The sequence below is a fragment of the Garra rufa genome, chromosome 9 (genome assembly GCF_049309525.1).
Source record: "Garra rufa chromosome 9, GarRuf1.0, whole genome shotgun sequence".
Classification (NCBI taxonomy): Eukaryota; Metazoa; Chordata; class Actinopteri; order Cypriniformes; family Cyprinidae; genus Garra; species Garra rufa.
Window position 1 is genome coordinate 6,888,497 of NC_133369.1, and position 17,713 is coordinate 6,906,209.

Consider the following 17,713-nt stretch of genomic DNA (forward strand, 5'->3'; position numbering starts at 1 on the left):
GGCCATTTTTAAGACCCCATTCTTGAATCAGGCCTGTGCTTTTAACCCCCTGGGGTCGACAAACGCGTATAGGCGTTTTGTGGCAGTTTCCCAAAAGGAACTTCAATTACTCTGTCATTTCTGATTGTACAGATAAAAGCAGTACATAATCTGTAAAGGGTCTACTTTTATTTGTATATACTCACAAAGATAAAAAAAAAACATTGTGATTTTGCAAAATAAAGAAAACAAAAAGGGTGTGCTGTCTGCCGCGTTGATCTCCGTGATCTTCATTCAGAAACGCGTCATTAAAATAGACTATAACTCAGCCAATACACAACACAGAGACATGGGCAATATGTCTAGAGAAAGCTTGATATGTATGCTTTTAAACGAAGTACGTTTTATCGAAAACAAATCTTCTGTGATAAAGTAATCTATATAAAACCAACACGATGTCCAGTCTCTCCTGTCTGCTTCATTATTTTATAATTAGATCACGCCCACGAGCTATTGGCTTTTCATATTACAATCGTCCACGTGAGGGCGCCGCGCCAAAAGTAGACGCCCACGTCACGGTAAACAAAGGAGAGATAGAAAGATAAACATTATGTGAGACAAATTTATGTGTACAAGTAAATGCAGCCTTGTTCAGCAAAGGAGAATGTTATAATAAATATATTAATAGAGGACAACAGTAAAATTACAATACTAACATTTATGAATGTTGACTTTTATTTTGGTCGGAAACCTACAAGAAGGCCTCAGAACAACTTTTTGCTGACAGCAGCAGATTTATGAATGATTCTCATCTTGCAGATTTTCCTCGCGCTTTGGACTTTGAACACTGCCTAAGAAGCTCGTGCAGCGCTGTCAGAATAAATACAATTTGTGTGTGTATTAGACAACATAACGTGCTGTAGTTTATTTACTAATGGTTTAAGGCCATTTTGCGATTTTAGTAATCAAACAGTGACCAGCAACAACAACCCCTTTCTCTTCTAATGGAAGACATGCGATGCGATACTAAACATATACTGTCGGTGATTGTAATGATTTTTGCGTCTTCCTCGGACAGTTTTAAATGCTTCCACACTGCCGACATGTTTGCTGCATTAGTGCGCACCTCTATTTGATTGCATCACATCATTGTTTGGTATAATTTATTCGGCCTTTTTGCTTATTCACCAAAAACTTTTTTTTTTTTTTTTCGGCTGAATAATTTCGGTTGCCAAACATTCGGTGCATCCCTAAAATATAGTGACGTGAACATGAAACACTGTACACATTTTGATAAAGACAATAAAATCTGATTAAAAATGGAGCACTTTGCTCAATTTGTATGCATGCAGTGTGTTTTGTGCTTCTTAGAGTAACATGTCATGTAGAACGTTCCAAATCAGTCATTTATGACGTTCTATCTCAGTTAAGATGCTGTCTAAGGCCCCGATCACACCGAACGCGTCTTTTCGTTCTAAAAACGCGAGGCGCACAGCACTGCCTTTTTTTGGTGACTTTTAAAAAAGAGCAGTGTGCTGCGGTTTTTTTATGTCGCTAAGCAACGACCAAAACAGCTGTCCTGTCAGTCAAATCAAAGGATTATAGCGCGAGCGCTCTAAAATCTTAGTTTTTTGTTGTTAAGTAAACTGTCATATTAGCAGAAACCCTAAATAATACAGCTCCGGGTTACCCACGATAGACACCAAAGGTTTCTCCTCTAATTCTTGCAGTCTCCGGACTTTTTAAGCAACGGTAAACTTTCGTCACCACAACATAAGGCCCGCCTCTCCATTCATTCGATTGGTCACCGTCTGTGCTTCCAGGTCAGAGAGCAACTGTCCATCAAAAGCTCATTAGCCAATCAGAGTAGATCGCTGTTAAGCCCGCCCCCACGAGAGGTTTGTGCCAAAACAGCAAACGAAAATTTGCGAAGCGTAAGCGAAAGCTGTAGCAACGCATTCAGAATCCATGATTCACGAAAACGATTCTTTGAAAATCATTAACAAAGAATGAATCATATTTGAAGAGCATGTTAAATTCGTGCGACTGAGTTCATTTTTTCATTTTCATTGTGTTTTTTTTCTTTTGCAGTGGCATATTTTTGATCGTTTCTTGGAAAGTTACGTTCAGTTTTATAAAGTTACGTTCAGTTTTATAGGCACAAAAATAATCCCATACTCAGAGCGCTGCTGCAAAAAAACGCGAGGCGCCGGGGGCGCATAAGCAGCGCGGAGAACGCTCACTGCCAACAGAAAACCATTCAAAAGAGGCGCCTCCAACTGCAAAAACGCGTTAGGTGTGATCACGGCCTTAGAAGGCAGCTCACTAGGTTTTGGAACGGAGCCATTCTCTCTCTCTCTCTCTTTCTCTCAGTCTCTTTCTTGCTCGCTCGGTTAATCACTACAGCTCCTCTTAACAGGAATCTCTGTCATACATGCTGCCTGAGGCTACTAAGTGAATCGTTAGATGCTCTTATTTCTCTTTTCCAAAAGAGGGCTAAACATTAATGCTTGTTTATTTCTGAATGTTTTTTCTGACATTTAATTTGAATTCAGCACATGTAAGTGTTGTATGTACGTCTGATTGTATGTATACTACCACTCTTTCGGGTGGTATATATGATATATATATATGTAAACAGTTGAAGTCAAATGTTTACATACTGTACACCTTGCAGAATCTGCTAAATGTAAATATTTTACCAAAATAAGAGAGATCATACAAAACGCATGTTATTTTATTTTCACATAAAAGATGCTTACATATAGTCCACAAGAGAAAGTAATAGTTGAATTTATAAGAATTACCTAGTTCAAAAGTTTACATACACTTGATTCTTAATACTGTGTTGTTACCCGAATGATCCACAGCTGTTTCTTTGTTTAGTGATAGTTGTTCATGAGCCCCTTGTTTGTCCTGAACAGTTAAACTGCCTTCCGTTCTTCAGAAAAATCCTCCAGGTCCCACAAATTCTTTGGGTTTTCAGCATTTTTGTGTATTTGAACCCTTTCCAACAATGACTGTATGATTTTGAGATCCATCTTTTCACACTGAGGACAACTATTACAGAAGGTTTGAACGCTCACTGATCCTTCAGAAGGAAAACAATGCATTAAGAGCCGGGGGTGTAAACTTTTTGAATTTGAAGATCAGGGTAAATTTAACTTATTTTGTCTTCTGGGGGACATTTAAGTATCTTTTGTAGCTTCTGAAGGGCAGTACTAAATGGAAAAAAAAATATGATATTTAGGCAAAGTAAGAAAAATGTACACATCTTCATTCTGTTCAAAAGTTTACACCCCTGGATCTTAAAGCATTGTTTTTCCTTTGGGAGCATCAGTGAGTGTTTGAACCTTCTGTAATAGTTGCATATGAGTCCCTCAGTTGTCCTCAATGTAATGAAGATGGATATCAAATACAGTCATTATTGGAAAGGGTTCAAATACACAAAAATGCTGAAAAACTAAAGAATTTGTGGGACCTGAAGGATTTTTCTGACATAAAATGGACTTGAGTAAATAAAAACCACCACTTTATTAGGAAATGCAGTATTATCCAAGGTATGGTTTATACAGTTGAATGTTGATTCTAAATATAGTGATGTAATTATGAAATACTGCACAAATATTGATAAAGATAATATTTAATTAAAAACTGAATTAAAACTCAACCCAATACCCATGCTGTCTGTAAGATTTTTCTTTTTACTTTTTTTATTATTTATCATGATTTCCACAAAAATTTGAAACTGGACAACTGTGTTCAACATTGATAATAATAAATGTTTCTTAAGCAGCAAATCAGCATATTAGAATGATTTCTATAGGATCATATGACACTGAAGCCTAGAGTAATGATGCTGAAAATTCAACATTAAAATTTTAAGAAACACACTGTTTTCTGAGTACTAAACTGAGTTCTCTTTCATGTCTAATTGCGCTTAAACTGTCAAATACACACAAAAACTGTCAGTTATGTCTATGAAGGTAAACGGGTAAAGATTTTTTTTCAAATGCTTGCAGAAAAAGGCTTTTTTCATGTTTTCTGAGTTGGTAGATGCACTGGGGACCTGATAATGGCACTTAAACACAGAAGTAGTCCGATTTTCATGATATGTCCCCTTTAACATATTTTCAACATAAGTGTTTAATGCTGTGTTACAAGCTTCAAAGACTATGGGTTTCTCATTGGTTTCTGATGTTCATAGTTCGTTCTTCACATCCTGATTCAAAAGACTAGTTCACTGGAAAACTAACACATTATGAAACTTGAGCTAAATAATGGCATTATTGTCTTTTAGAGCTGAATAATTGAGTTACATACACTATTGATTCTGCTATTATTGCTGTGAAGCTCCTTTGACCCAATCTGTTTTGTATAAAGCGCTATAGAAATAAAGGTGATCTGACTAGTCCATACTGTTTGACTTGCTCTATTTTCCAAGTGTACAGGAACAGGCTGTTCTTTGACAGAATTTGAGCTGTTCCCTCAAGCTTTTAGAGTAAGAAACTCTGCAAGTAACTTGTTTTTCAATGATGACTCTTTAGTGTGCATCTGTGTGTGTTGCCATTTCAGGGGTCAGAACTCAGACAGGATGTGGATGTGTTGAAGGAATGAGGTCACTACAGGCTCAAAAGAGTAACACAAGATCCGCCACGTTTGAAGGCCGATGGCTGATCATTTGACCCAACACGCAACGGTCTCTGTCCCTACAACCAGTTCAGAGGCGCAGAGGCACAAAGACCGTTGCGTGTTGGGTCAAATGGTCAGCGCATGACCAGTAGGGCTTGTTTTCTCATCCTAGAGGGCGTTTCCTCTGTGTTAGCAGTGTAACAGCCCTGACATGTCTTAACACTAAGGGGCAGAAGAGACAGAAGAGCGGCTTTATACAGATGCATTCTGACTGTGCAGGGTATTTTGGGTCGCTGCTGTATCTCTCTCCTCCGGCCCGTCACGGTCATATCAGTTTCTGGTTAATCTTTTGGAGTGGGCGACCACAAGGAAGAAGATGCTGTAAAACTCTCTGGCGTCTCTGATTAATTGCTTTGATTTTTTCAATCAGAAGCCCCTTTAGGTACATGTTTCACAGCTTGTGGTCGATTTGTTTGTTAGTAGCACAAGATGTACCACATTTTGAATGTCAGGCAGAGGTGGCGTTGCTCTTTTTAACAGTATTCGGCTAAATTAGGACTAAGGTATTTAAGGGAATCTCACAGATCCTGTCAAGAATATGTCTGGGTTATTCTTTCAAAGACAGAAATAAGAAGTTATGTACAGTACAAGAAACTGATGGCTATTTGTGATTCTGGACCACAAAACCAGTCAAATTAAAGTAAAATTGAGAGTAATACATCATCTGAAAGCTGAATAAATTGATGATTATTGGTGAATAATATTGATGTATGTATTGATGTTTGTTAGGATAGGACAATATTTGGCAGAGATGCAGCTGTTTGAAAATCTGGAATCTGAGGGTCTAAAAAAATCAAAATATTGTCCAAATGAAGTTCTTAGCAATGCATATTACTAATCAAAAATTAAGTTTTTATATATTTGTGGTTTACAGAAATTTACAAAATATCTTCATGTAGCCAGTGTTGTTTTTGACAACCATCTTAGATTTAGTCTTAGTCTTTTGGACTAAAATGGTTATTAGTTTTAGTCAAATTTTAGTCACTTCTATATGTGATTGTTTTAGTCGACGAAAAGTCAAGAAGGTTTTAGTCTAGTTTTAGTCGACGAAAAGTCAAAAAGGTTTTAGTCTAGTTTTAGTCAAAAAAAGGGGAAAAAGTAGTCTTTTAACAAATTAATGTAGGTCAGTAAGTATTTTGCTGTTGGGTAGTGTCACTTATAAGTTCTGAAAATAGCAGATCTATAGTTCAACACAATGTGAGCTTCCGGATCGACTATTTTCACCAATAATTACAATAATGAAGGAATGTTTTAAAACATAAAAGACAAACAAGGATGGAATGCTAAAACGGCTTGCCATACTAGTATGGCAAAGAGTATTTAATGCTAAAACGGCTTGCCATAGCGGCAGATATTTTTCGGTTTTAATTGGCATGCACAATAAGCAGAAATGTCATGCATTTTAAACGCCTGACGGACCACCCACTAACATTTTCGTCTATTCTCGTCTCGTCAACGAAAACTCACACACGTCTCGTCATGTTTTAGTCATCAACGAGCCATTTTTATCTCGTCAACATCTTGTTATCGTCATGGAAAAAAGTGGCGTCAACGAAATGATTTCGTCATCGTTGACGAAAACAACACTGCATGTAGCACAATCTTTACTTAATGTCCTAATGATTTTTGGCATAAAAGAAAAACCTATAATTTTGACCCATACAATGTATTTTTTGGCTATTTGGCTACTTATGACTGGTTTTGTGGTCTAGGGTCACATTTTAGGACTTTTGTAACATTATTTTGATTTAAAAAGGGTTGAGTCATAATTTTAAAAATATATAAGTTGATTTTCCGGTGAACTAGTCTTTTGAATCATGCTGTGAAAAACAAACTGTACACATCAGAAACCTATGAGAAACCCATAGTCTGTAAAGCTTGTAAACAGCATTAAACATTCATGTTAAAAACATGTTAAAGGAGACATATCATGAAAAAATTACGTTCTGATATATTTATGGTAGGAAATTAACTAAATATCTTAATGGAACTCAATCTTTATTTAATATCGTAATGATTTTGCCATAAAAGAAAAATCAATCATTTTGACCCATACAATGTATTTTTTTGGCTATTTGGCTTATTTTAGGACTTTTGTGACATTATTTTAATTTAAAAAAGGTTGATTCGTAATAAATAAAAAAAAAGATGTATTTTTTAAATAAACAATCTTTTGCCTTTTTATGAGATTCATTTATTAAATAACATCTAGTCTCCTCATTAAACCGTTCTAGTGCGTGTTTCTCATGTCCTCATTAGCAGCGTAGTTTCACACAGTTGCATGCAGAGTCCAAAATGAACACTCAGCAAGCACCAAATGCTTGTAATAATTGGTTTTGGCAAGGAATAAAACAAATAAAACTGGCCAGTTGGTTGTTTTTAGGAAACAAAAACAAGGTTGAAATCAGTCACTCTGACCTTCGTCCAAGTGTTTCTCGTATTTTTGTATCAAAACAAGCAATCAACACCAGAGGAGCGCAACAATATTATATGTGTGTGTGTGCGTGCATGCTTTCATATGTATGCATATCTGTGGCTGTACAATTAGTTGATAATTAATATATTAAGCACATGTATTAAATGAAAACCCTACGCTTAAAGATTTAGCACATGTCATGTAAACTGAGTTTAATAATCTCTGTGGGTGTTGTGCTGTGATATGGTGAGCATATGTTTGACATCATTGCTGTTTTAATCATGTGCTCATGAATGACTGCAACGCTGAACTGACCAATCAGCTTCCAGAACCATCCAATTTATAATGTATTATTTATATGTAGTATTTTGGAAGCAGCGATTTCCACATTTGAGCCAAGTGTTGGCCGCTCTTGAAAGGCTGCTGTGAAGGATATGGTGTTCAGAGACAACATAGTGTGTGTGTGTTTATTGGGCCTGCACTGTGTACTTGGAAAAGGCAGATCCTCTTGAGCCAAATGAGTAGGAAGTACACATGGCTTGAGCAAAAAGCGGTAATAAAATTCAGCATTAGCTGCTAAAGCATATCACATTCGCTGACCCCGCAGCCAACTCTCCACACAAATACTGCGGTTCCAAACATGCCTATTTATACCAATTGCTTTAACACTTTTTATGCACCTCATAATGTTCTCTGCAAGGTACAAGCTTGCTTTTCATTTATAATCAAGATTTAAACCACTTCAAAGCAGCATGTTTAATCAGCAAGTCTGTTCAATTTATCATTACCCTGCAGGAAAATCCAACTAAATCTGATGGTAGTTTTTATTTTGCGTGGTTTCTGGATGGTTATTTATGGTCCATTAGCTGGTCCAAGATATTAGTTTAGCTGGTGGGACTGACCTGTTTAAAGCTATAATTTAAATATAGTTTATATTTATAGTTATACAAAAGCTTGAGCAGAACATAAGTGCGTCTTAGAGAAACACTGCGGTGTTTTGTTTCTGAATAAACCCGTTTTTGAACAAATCATTTGAATCAATGATTCAATGATCCATTCATAAAGACAGTCAATCTTCGTTTCTAAATGAATCAGCTGTTTTGCATTAATTGTTTCAGTAATAATTCAATAAATCTCTCAATAGACAGGGACTTGCTGCCACCTACTCAGGGTTTTAGTGTCATTTATTTATACTGCGAGGCCTTAACCAGCAAAAGTACCAGCTCAAAAACACACTCAGACAAGGGCGTAGAATTTAATAGGTATGCTAATATCCAGTGACTAATATCCAGCGACTACTAAATTGTCCCTAGCAATGCTATTAAACAAACAATTAAATGTATAACCACTGTTGTTGTAATTTCGGCTGCATCTGAAATAGATGAGACCATTGATATTATCTGAGAAGATAAAGAAATACACTAGAAAACTGCATGCTTTCAAGGACTTATAAAGTTTATTCTCTTTAAGTTTAGAGAATAAACTTTATAGAGTTTATAAAGTCCCGAACTAAAATGATGGTTCACGAATCATTATTCAGAGCAAATGATTCGCGATCCAAGCTCTTTAGTCCCGATCTGAAACAAAAGATTCGCAAATCCGCTCCGAAGTTCATATTTAAATCAAATGATTTGCGATCCACGATTTAAATCTGAACTTCGGAGCGGATTTGCTTTTATTTCAGATCGGGACTTGGGCGCCAGTTTGTGACTCTTTTGATTCAGATCACAACTTCAGAGCTGGTTCACGAATCATTCTATTAATTGAATGGTTCACAGTCTGCACTCTGCAGTCTCGATCTGAAATGATGGTTCGCAAATCATTATTCAGGACTATAGATTGCAGATTGCGAATCGTTTGATTTAGATCGGAACTCCGAAATGGATTTGTGAATCTTTTGATTCAGATCGGAACTTCAGAGCGTGGATCACAAATAATTTGATTCAGACTTCAGGACTTCAGGGTGTGTATCGCAAATCTTTTTTGTAAATCCTTTTTTTATTAGACGGTACAAAACATCAAACCATTAAAATTTATAGTCATTTAATTATTGTCATTAAAAAATCCCAAGAAAAATCAAGATATAATTTTTTTGTCAATACCGCACACACCTCTAGGCAGGAAGAGACCATCTGACTGACATGTAAAATGACCAGTCAAAGTTTGTTTTGTTTAGGTTTTCTTTTTCACATATATATTGACCACCCATACTGTTTTTCAGGGTATATCGAAGAGGCCTGCATCGTCCCCTGCCCGTCTGATTGTAAGCTCAGTGAATGGTCCAACTGGTCACGCTGCAGTAAATCCTGTGGCAGTGGGGTTAAAGTTCGCTCAAAATGGCTCAGAGAAAAGCCTTACAATGGAGGAAGACCCTGTCCAAAACTGGACCACCTTAACCAGGTAAACACCACATTTCATATGCATGGAGGAATACATTTTGAAGACATCAGATGTTAAATGACATTATTTTATATAGATATAATTCATGGCATAGTCGCAGGCTTTTCAAATAAATTTGATTAATAAAATAATTAAAGCAAATTATTAGGTATTAGGTGTTAAATTACATTGTTTTATATAGATAATAGCCCATGACATAGAGGTACATGGGTTTCAAGTAATACATTTGCTTAATAAACTAAAGACAGATTATGTCAAAATACAATCAAATTCAGAATATCAACAAAATTTTTATTATTACAGTATATCAGTGACACTGAAATAACACTGAAACATATATAGCACATGCAAATACTGTATTAAATACTACAATTTTATTTGGATTAAACGATGAATAAATTATAAGTATACTTAAAATCATTTATCTTTCCTCATCCCCCATTTTGCATGGAATAGAGTGTTTTGTAATGCACTGTGGGACTGCAAATGGATACATAAAGTGCTACCTTAAATTTTGTCCAAAAGAAGGTCCCAAACATGCTGATTTGTCATTGCTTGAGGCATAGGAGCACACCTATGCTGTCTTAAAATACTGCCTACATAGGCAGTTCACTAGGCTTTGGAACAGAGTTCAAAGATTCCCTCAATTTCTGGAACCGTTAGCTTTGATTATACAGTGAAAATCCCAAAATAGGTCCACAAGTGAATCTCAAATTATTCAGAAAAACTTGTCTTTTCATCTCAATTTTTTTATTTCCTAACTGAGAATAGCTAGAAATAGATGACTCCACATCAAAGCACTTCTGAGATCTTTGCTCCTGACAAATGTGTTCTTGGATTTGGTTTAATGTGTTGAGATTAAATGCTCTCCTTTAATTAATTAACAGATTATCGGGGTAGTTAGAGGTCATGTCGTTTTACATTTGGCAAATTTAAACATGTCTAGAGCAAGACATTACACAGACTTAGATACTTTGTCAGCGTGAAGTCAAAATTGAACTTGTTTATTTTCCTAATGGACATTTCTGCAGTGCTTTTTCTTAAATAGAAACAAAAATAAGTGCATTCCTAACTGAACATGATGTTTTATTATTATTGGTCTCTAGACGCAGATGTTCTAATGACATTTTTCTCTAACTCTCCACTAATGCTGCTTGGCCACAGGCGCAGGTAAAAACATTTTCTTCTCTTAGATGGAGTTTCTTTCTTTTATTCTTTTTTTCATGTTTTTACATTTTTCATTCCAGAGTTTATTTCAATTTCTGTTATGGTTTTTATGTTGTTGCTGTGCCATTGCTATTTTTAAACCATTAGAGGCACAAATCCCATGCTTTTGTTTTGCAAACTATTAGATATATCAGATAAACTATTAACCTACCATAAAAAAAAAACATCTTTTCCAAAAAAAAAAAAAATTTGTCCCACATTAAAGATGTCACATTGGCATACTCAAATCAATGTTATTAATTTGACATAATCTGTTAAATTAATATCCTGATTGATTGATTGATTGATTTTTTTTAATTGTTATTGTTACTTATTTATTTTAATTAATTAATTAAAAAATGTGTTTAATATGCATTTCATTTCTTTTAATGTCTATTTATTTATTTTGTTTTTATTTATTTTCATGTTTATTTATTTATTTATTTACCATCTGTTGAATTATTGTTCAGTTGGGTTAATTTATTTTCACTGAAATTATTATGATTTCACTTTAGTTATTAATGTAATTATGACAATGTTTAATTAATATTCTGGTTTGTTTGTGTTCTTTTTTATGTATTTTACTTATTTATCTGTTGAATTATTCAGTGGGGTTATTTCATTTATTTTATTTTATTTTATTATTATTTATTTATTTACCACGTGTTGAATTTTTTCAGTTGGGTTAATTTTAGGGCTGGGACACGATTAATCGCGATTAATCGCATCCAAAATAAAAGTTTATGTTAACATACTAAATGTGTGTTTACTGTGTATATTTATTATGTATATATAAATACACACACATACATGTAAAGCCTTTAAAAAATACTTATATGTGTGGATAGTTATATTTGTATTTAATTTAGATTATATATAGAATTATAAATATTTTATTTATTTTAATTTAATTTTTATTTTCAGTTTTCTTTAATATACATGTTTGTGTGTGTATTTATACATACATTATATATACACACAGTACACACACATACAGTATGCAATCATAAACTTTTATTTTGGATGCGATTAATCGCGATTAATCGTGTCCCAGCCCTAGTTAATTTATTTATTTTCTATTTATATGAATATATTAATTAATCTATTTATATTAATATTCTGGTGTGTTTGTGTTAATTAATTATTAATTATTTAATATTATTAATTTATATTAAAATTATAATTAATGTATAATAATATTATTAATTTATCATCTGTTGGATTATTGAGTTGGGTTTGTTTTATTTATTTATTTATTTATTTGCCATCTGTTGATTTATTCAGTTTATTCAGTTATTATTATAGACATTTTGTGTTGTTTTTTTGTATCATTAATTAATTTATTTATTTATTGTGATTAATTTTGTATTTTATTTCTTTTAATGTGTATGTATTTATTTATTTATTTGCCATCTGTTGATTTATTCAGTTAGGTTAATTTATTTAGTTTCACTCAAATTATTATAATTATTTCACTTTAGTTATTGATCTATTTATTACAGTGTGTTGAATTAATATTCTGCCATTTTTGTGTTGTCTTTTGTATCATTAATTTATTTATTTGTTTATTGTGATTAATTTAGCATTTTATTTAGTTTAATGTGTATGTATTTATTTACCATCTGTTGAATTATTTAGTTGGGTTTATTTATTTATTTGCCATCTGTTGATTTATTCAGTTAGGTTAATTTAGTTTCACTCAGATTATTATAATTATTTCACTTTAGTTATTGATCTATTTATGACAATGTGTTGAATTAATATTTTAGCGTTGTTGGGTTTTTTTTTGTATCATTAATTAATTTATTTGTTTATTGTGATTAATTTAGCATTTTATTTCTTTTAATGTGTATGTATTTATTTATTTACCATCTGTTGAATTATTTAGTTGGGTTTATTTATTTATTTGCCATCTGTTTATTTATTCAGTTGGGTATATTTATTTTCACTCAGATTATTATAATTATTTCACTTTAGTAATTAATCAAATTATGAAATATGTTGAATTAATATTCTGGTGTTTTTATTTAGTTTTTTTGTATTATTAATTAATGCATTTATGTGATTTCATTTAATTGATTATTTCATTTTGTTTTTTTCTTAAAAATAATATATATATATATATATATATATATATATATATATATGTATATGTATGTATGTTTGTTTGTTTATTTATTTATAAATATGAATATATATTTTTTTATTTAGTAGTTGTTGTTGTTGTTGTTGTTGTTGTTTTTTTTAGTTGTTGTTTTCTTTTCTTTTTTTCTTTTTTTTTTTTTTACAGAATCACAGAAATCAGGGCTTTAAACTGCATTTAGACATGTCCCAAAAAAAAGAGCAAAAACTGCACTCATATTAAATTTAGTACATTTATTTAGATTAGAAAACAAAGCAGCTCATATACAGTAATATTTAGTTTTACCTTTTACTGAACATTTTATTGTACTTTTTTTTTTTTTTTTTTTTTTTTTTTACAGGTCATTATCTGCTTCAGTGAAAAGTGTAGGATTATAAATGATAGTATATGTGACCCTGGACCACAAAACCAGTCTTAAGTCGCTGGGGAATACTTGTAGCAATAGCCAAAAATACATTGTATGGGTCAAAATTATTGATTTTTCTTTTATGCCAAAAATCATTAGGAAATTAAGTAAAGATCATGTTCCATGAAGATTTTTTGCAAAATTCCTACTATAAATATATCAAAATGTAATTTTTGATTAGTAATATGCATTGTTAAGAACTTAATTTGGACAACTTTAAAGGTGATTTTCTCAGTATTTTGATTTTTTTGCACCCTCAGATTCCAGATCTTCAAATAGATGTATCTCGGCCAAATATTGTCCTATCCTAACAAACCATACATCAATAGAAAGCTTATTTATTGAACTTTCATATGATGCATACATCTCAGTTTTGTAAAATTTAACCTTATGACTGGTTTTGTGGTCCAGGGTCACATATGTGTGATTGGTGTCTGGTGTTTCAGGTCTATGAGGTGGTCCCGTGCGTCAGTGACTGCAGTCAGTATATTTGGGTAGCTGAACCCTGGAGCGTGTGGAAGGTCAGTAACGTGGATCTGAAGGAGAACTGTGGCGAGGGCGTTCAGACCAGAAGAGTCAGGTGAGTGTCAATGATGCCTTTCCTCATATTTATTGTACTGTTACTCCATCCGTAACACTCTGACATTATACTGTGCTCATCTTTTGGGTCCTGCAGGTGTATGTTGAACACAGTGGATGGTCCCACTGATGCGGTGGAGGACTATCTGTGTGATCCAGAGGAGATGCCACAGGGCACGAGGGAGAGCCGACTGCCCTGTCCCGAAGACTGTGTGCTGTCTGACTGGAGTGCCTGGACCTCATGTGACCTGGTCAGGATTAATGATATTCCGTTTAAACCCCGTTCACATTAGGGTTACAAAAAATCTCAATATTAACTCAAACATTTGCCAGAACAAAGCTTTTATCTTTATGCACAATATTTTGAATTGCCATTTATTTTTGTTTTCAAAGTTTTAAAGTTTTTGTTATGTGCCATTGTCATCTTTATTAAATTTTTTTTTAATTGTTATTAATTCTCTTTAGCTTTAATTTATTTATTTCAATACAAAATTAAATTATTTTTAATAACGTTATTAATTTAAAGTGCCTTTGTAATTTTATTAGTTTTTTATATTTTTGTATTTATTTATTTTAATTAATTAATTTAATTATAGTTTTCAGAATTTTTAATACCTAAAGATATTTATTGCAGTTATATGGCAAGGCAACATTTTTAATTTTCCTTTATATATTATTTTATATATTATTTCAACTTTATTTTAATCCAAAAAAAATTTTTTAATTAATGTTATTAATTTTAAGTTTCTGTTTTATGAAACAAAAAGATAGTTAATTATATATAATAATTTTGTTATGTGCTTTTGTAATTCTTTAGCTTTAATTTATTGCTTTTTTATTTTATTTTATATATTTATTTATTTTTTAATTATAGTTTTTGTGATTTTAATATTTAAAGATATTTTTTCCACTTATATATATATTATTTCAGCTTTCTTTCAATCCAAAAAAATATTTTAATAATGTTATTAATTGTATGTTTTTGTCATATTTTTATTAGTTGTTTATGTCTGTTTATGTGCAATTATTTATTTTAGCTTTAATTTATTTATTTCAATTTTAGTTTTAGTAATTTCAGATACTTATTTCTGTTTCTACTTTTGCTTTAAGTTTTGTAAAGTTAGTTTTTCATTTGTAATTTATAATTTATTTCAATAAAAAAATATATTTTGTAATATTTTTTTATTTTTTATATTAATATAATTTTTTTTCTCTTTATTTAGCTTTAATTTATTGCTTACATTATATATAATGTATGTTATTTCAGCTTTATTTGTATCCAAAATGATTTTTAATAATATTATTAATTTAGGTATGTGCTTTTGATATTTGTATTATTTTTTATATTTCTGTAAATCTTTAATTTATTTATTTTACTTTGATTTATTGAATTAATTATTATTATTACTTTATTAATTACTTTAATTGTCGTTTTAGTGATTTTAATACTCTAAACATTTATTTCAGCTATCTGCCATTTCTAATTTTGCTTTACTTTTTTTTTATTACATTTTTAATCTAATATTTAATTTTTTATTCCAGCTTTATTTAAATCACCAAAGCAATAGCAACACTGATTAACAATTACAACACTGAGTTTATTTTATCCTAAGCATCTAAGACAGTCTGAGACATGTCTAAGAAATCCCTTAAATCTGAGTTATCTGGGCAATAACATTTTTGGCTTATGCTAACAGGGACATAATTTTATCCTGGGCTTATATGATTTCAGTTAGAGCCAATTGACATTGAAGCATAAATAGTGGCATTAAAAAAATCAAAGCAGGTCACTTGCTAGACGGTAAATGAACAGCTTGAGGAGAAATATGAGAGAATTATGAGCTCTTTAATGTGAATGAACAGCAGTCTGTTTTATCGGCCTCTTAAAGCCATGTTCTGGAAGAGGAGATCGGGAGAGGACGGCGTTTGCCCTACGTCTGCCTAAAGAGGGAGAGGATTGTCCCGTTAGCATGCAGACCGAGCCCTGCCTCCTAAACCGAAACTGCTTTCACTACAGTTACAACATCACTGGTGAGTACAATAAAACAGCAAAGTGGTTCCCCAAACAGGTTACCTAAAGTTAAAAAAAAAGTAAAAAATCTAATTAAATGCAAATTAAAACTTTGCAAAATCTAATTAAATGCAAATTAAAAATGTATATTATATTATATTATATTATATTTATTATATTATATTATATTATATTATATTATATTATATTATATTATATTATATTATATTATTAAAAAATGATTGATTGATTTAAAATGTGATCATTATTAATTTTTAGTTTAAAAAAGGCCTTGTTTGTGAGGCTGCACATGGCTGCTGATGATAATAATAATAATTATTATTATTATTATTATTATTAATAGTAATAATAATTTAGGCCAAATTAAAAAATTACATGGCTGATTATTATTATTATTATTATTATTATTATTATTATTATTATTAATAATTTTGGCCAATTTTTTTATTTATTTATTTATCTGACTATTATTTTTTTAGTTAGTAAAGGCCTTGTTTGTTAGGCTGCACATGGCCAGTAATAATAATAGTAATTATTATTATTACTATAATTATTTTATTTTATTTATTTTATTAATTTTTATAAATGTTGGCCAAATTGTGCTGCACTAAAAACAAGGGCGTTTAAAAAAAAATACTATGGCTAGTAAAAAAAATGTATTTATTTCTTTAAAATGTGAGCATTATAATTTTTTTGTTAAAAAAGGCATTGTTTGTAGGGCTGCAAATGGGCAGTAATTAATAATGCAAATAATGATGATATTATTATTATTATTATTATTATTATTATTATTACTACTACTATTACTAACTAAAAATACATGCATTTCAAAATAAAAACAAAATAAGAAATATTAGTCTTACAGGTAGTCTAACAGGTATAATAATTGTACATTTTACATTACATTAAAACTATAAATTAGTATTATTTACAAAATAAATAAATAAATATGTATTTATTGATTTAAAATGTGACCATTATTATTTATTTTTTTTAAATGCCTTTTAAATGTGTTCATTTATTATTTTTTAGTTAAAAAGGCCTTGTTTGTAAGGCTGCTAATGGCCAATAAGTAGTAATAATAATAATAATTATTATTATTATTATATTGGCCAAATTCTCCAGCACTAAAAACAACGACATTGAAATATATATATATATATATATATATATATATATATATATATATATATATATATATATATATATATATATATATATATATATATATATATATATATATATATATATATATATATATATATAATATTAATTATTTTTATTAATAATCATGTATAGCCTTAACAATTAAGGTAAACTAAATTTAAACAAATTTAATACATTTTAAATTATCATTATTGGTACTACTACTACTTCTAACAAACAAATACATACAAAATGAAAACAAATAAGAATTAGTAGTATTGTAATATTATACTGTAAAATAAAAAATGGAGCATTTAAGAAAAAACAACAATTATAATCATTTTAGATTACATTAAAACTATGAATTCGTATTATGGCTGTCTTAATTTCCCTAAAGGAATTCCTCTGAAATGAATGCGACATTAATGATCCAAATCAGTAAATAAAATCAGTATTATTTCCTCATAAATATCCTGTTTCTCTCAAGAAGTACACTACAGTACTGCAGTAAATTGGTTGTGACTGCCGTTTTCTTGCTGACTTGAACACTATTGTCCTGCTGTTTGGCTGCCTGCGGTTTTTAAGTCCTTCTAGTCTAGGCATTATCCACACGGCACTTCCTTCTCTCTTATTGTTTTGAGTTGCCGTTCGCATGAATGAGTCATTCAAGAGTTGGGATCATTGCTGGAACTGCTTCCTCCATCTGTTCAGACT

The 17,713-nt window shown here is 31.2% G+C and overlaps 1 protein-coding gene across 1 annotated transcript in view; it reads left to right on the forward strand.

The window, feature by feature from the left end:
• Window positions 1-17,713, forward strand: part of thsd7ab (thrombospondin, type I, domain containing 7Ab) — a 96,969-nt gene that overhangs the window by 67,318 nt on the left and 11,938 nt on the right. Inside the window, exons 15-19 of the mRNA XM_073846982.1 lie at window positions 9,309-9,487; window positions 10,652-10,657; window positions 13,689-13,822; window positions 13,919-14,072; window positions 15,711-15,890. Coding sequence (XP_073703083.1) covers window positions 9,309-9,487; window positions 10,652-10,657; window positions 13,689-13,822; window positions 13,919-14,072; window positions 15,711-15,890 — 653 coding nt within the window. The remainder of the gene's footprint in view (window positions 1-9,308; window positions 9,488-10,651; window positions 10,658-13,688; window positions 13,823-13,918; window positions 14,073-15,710; window positions 15,891-17,713) is intronic.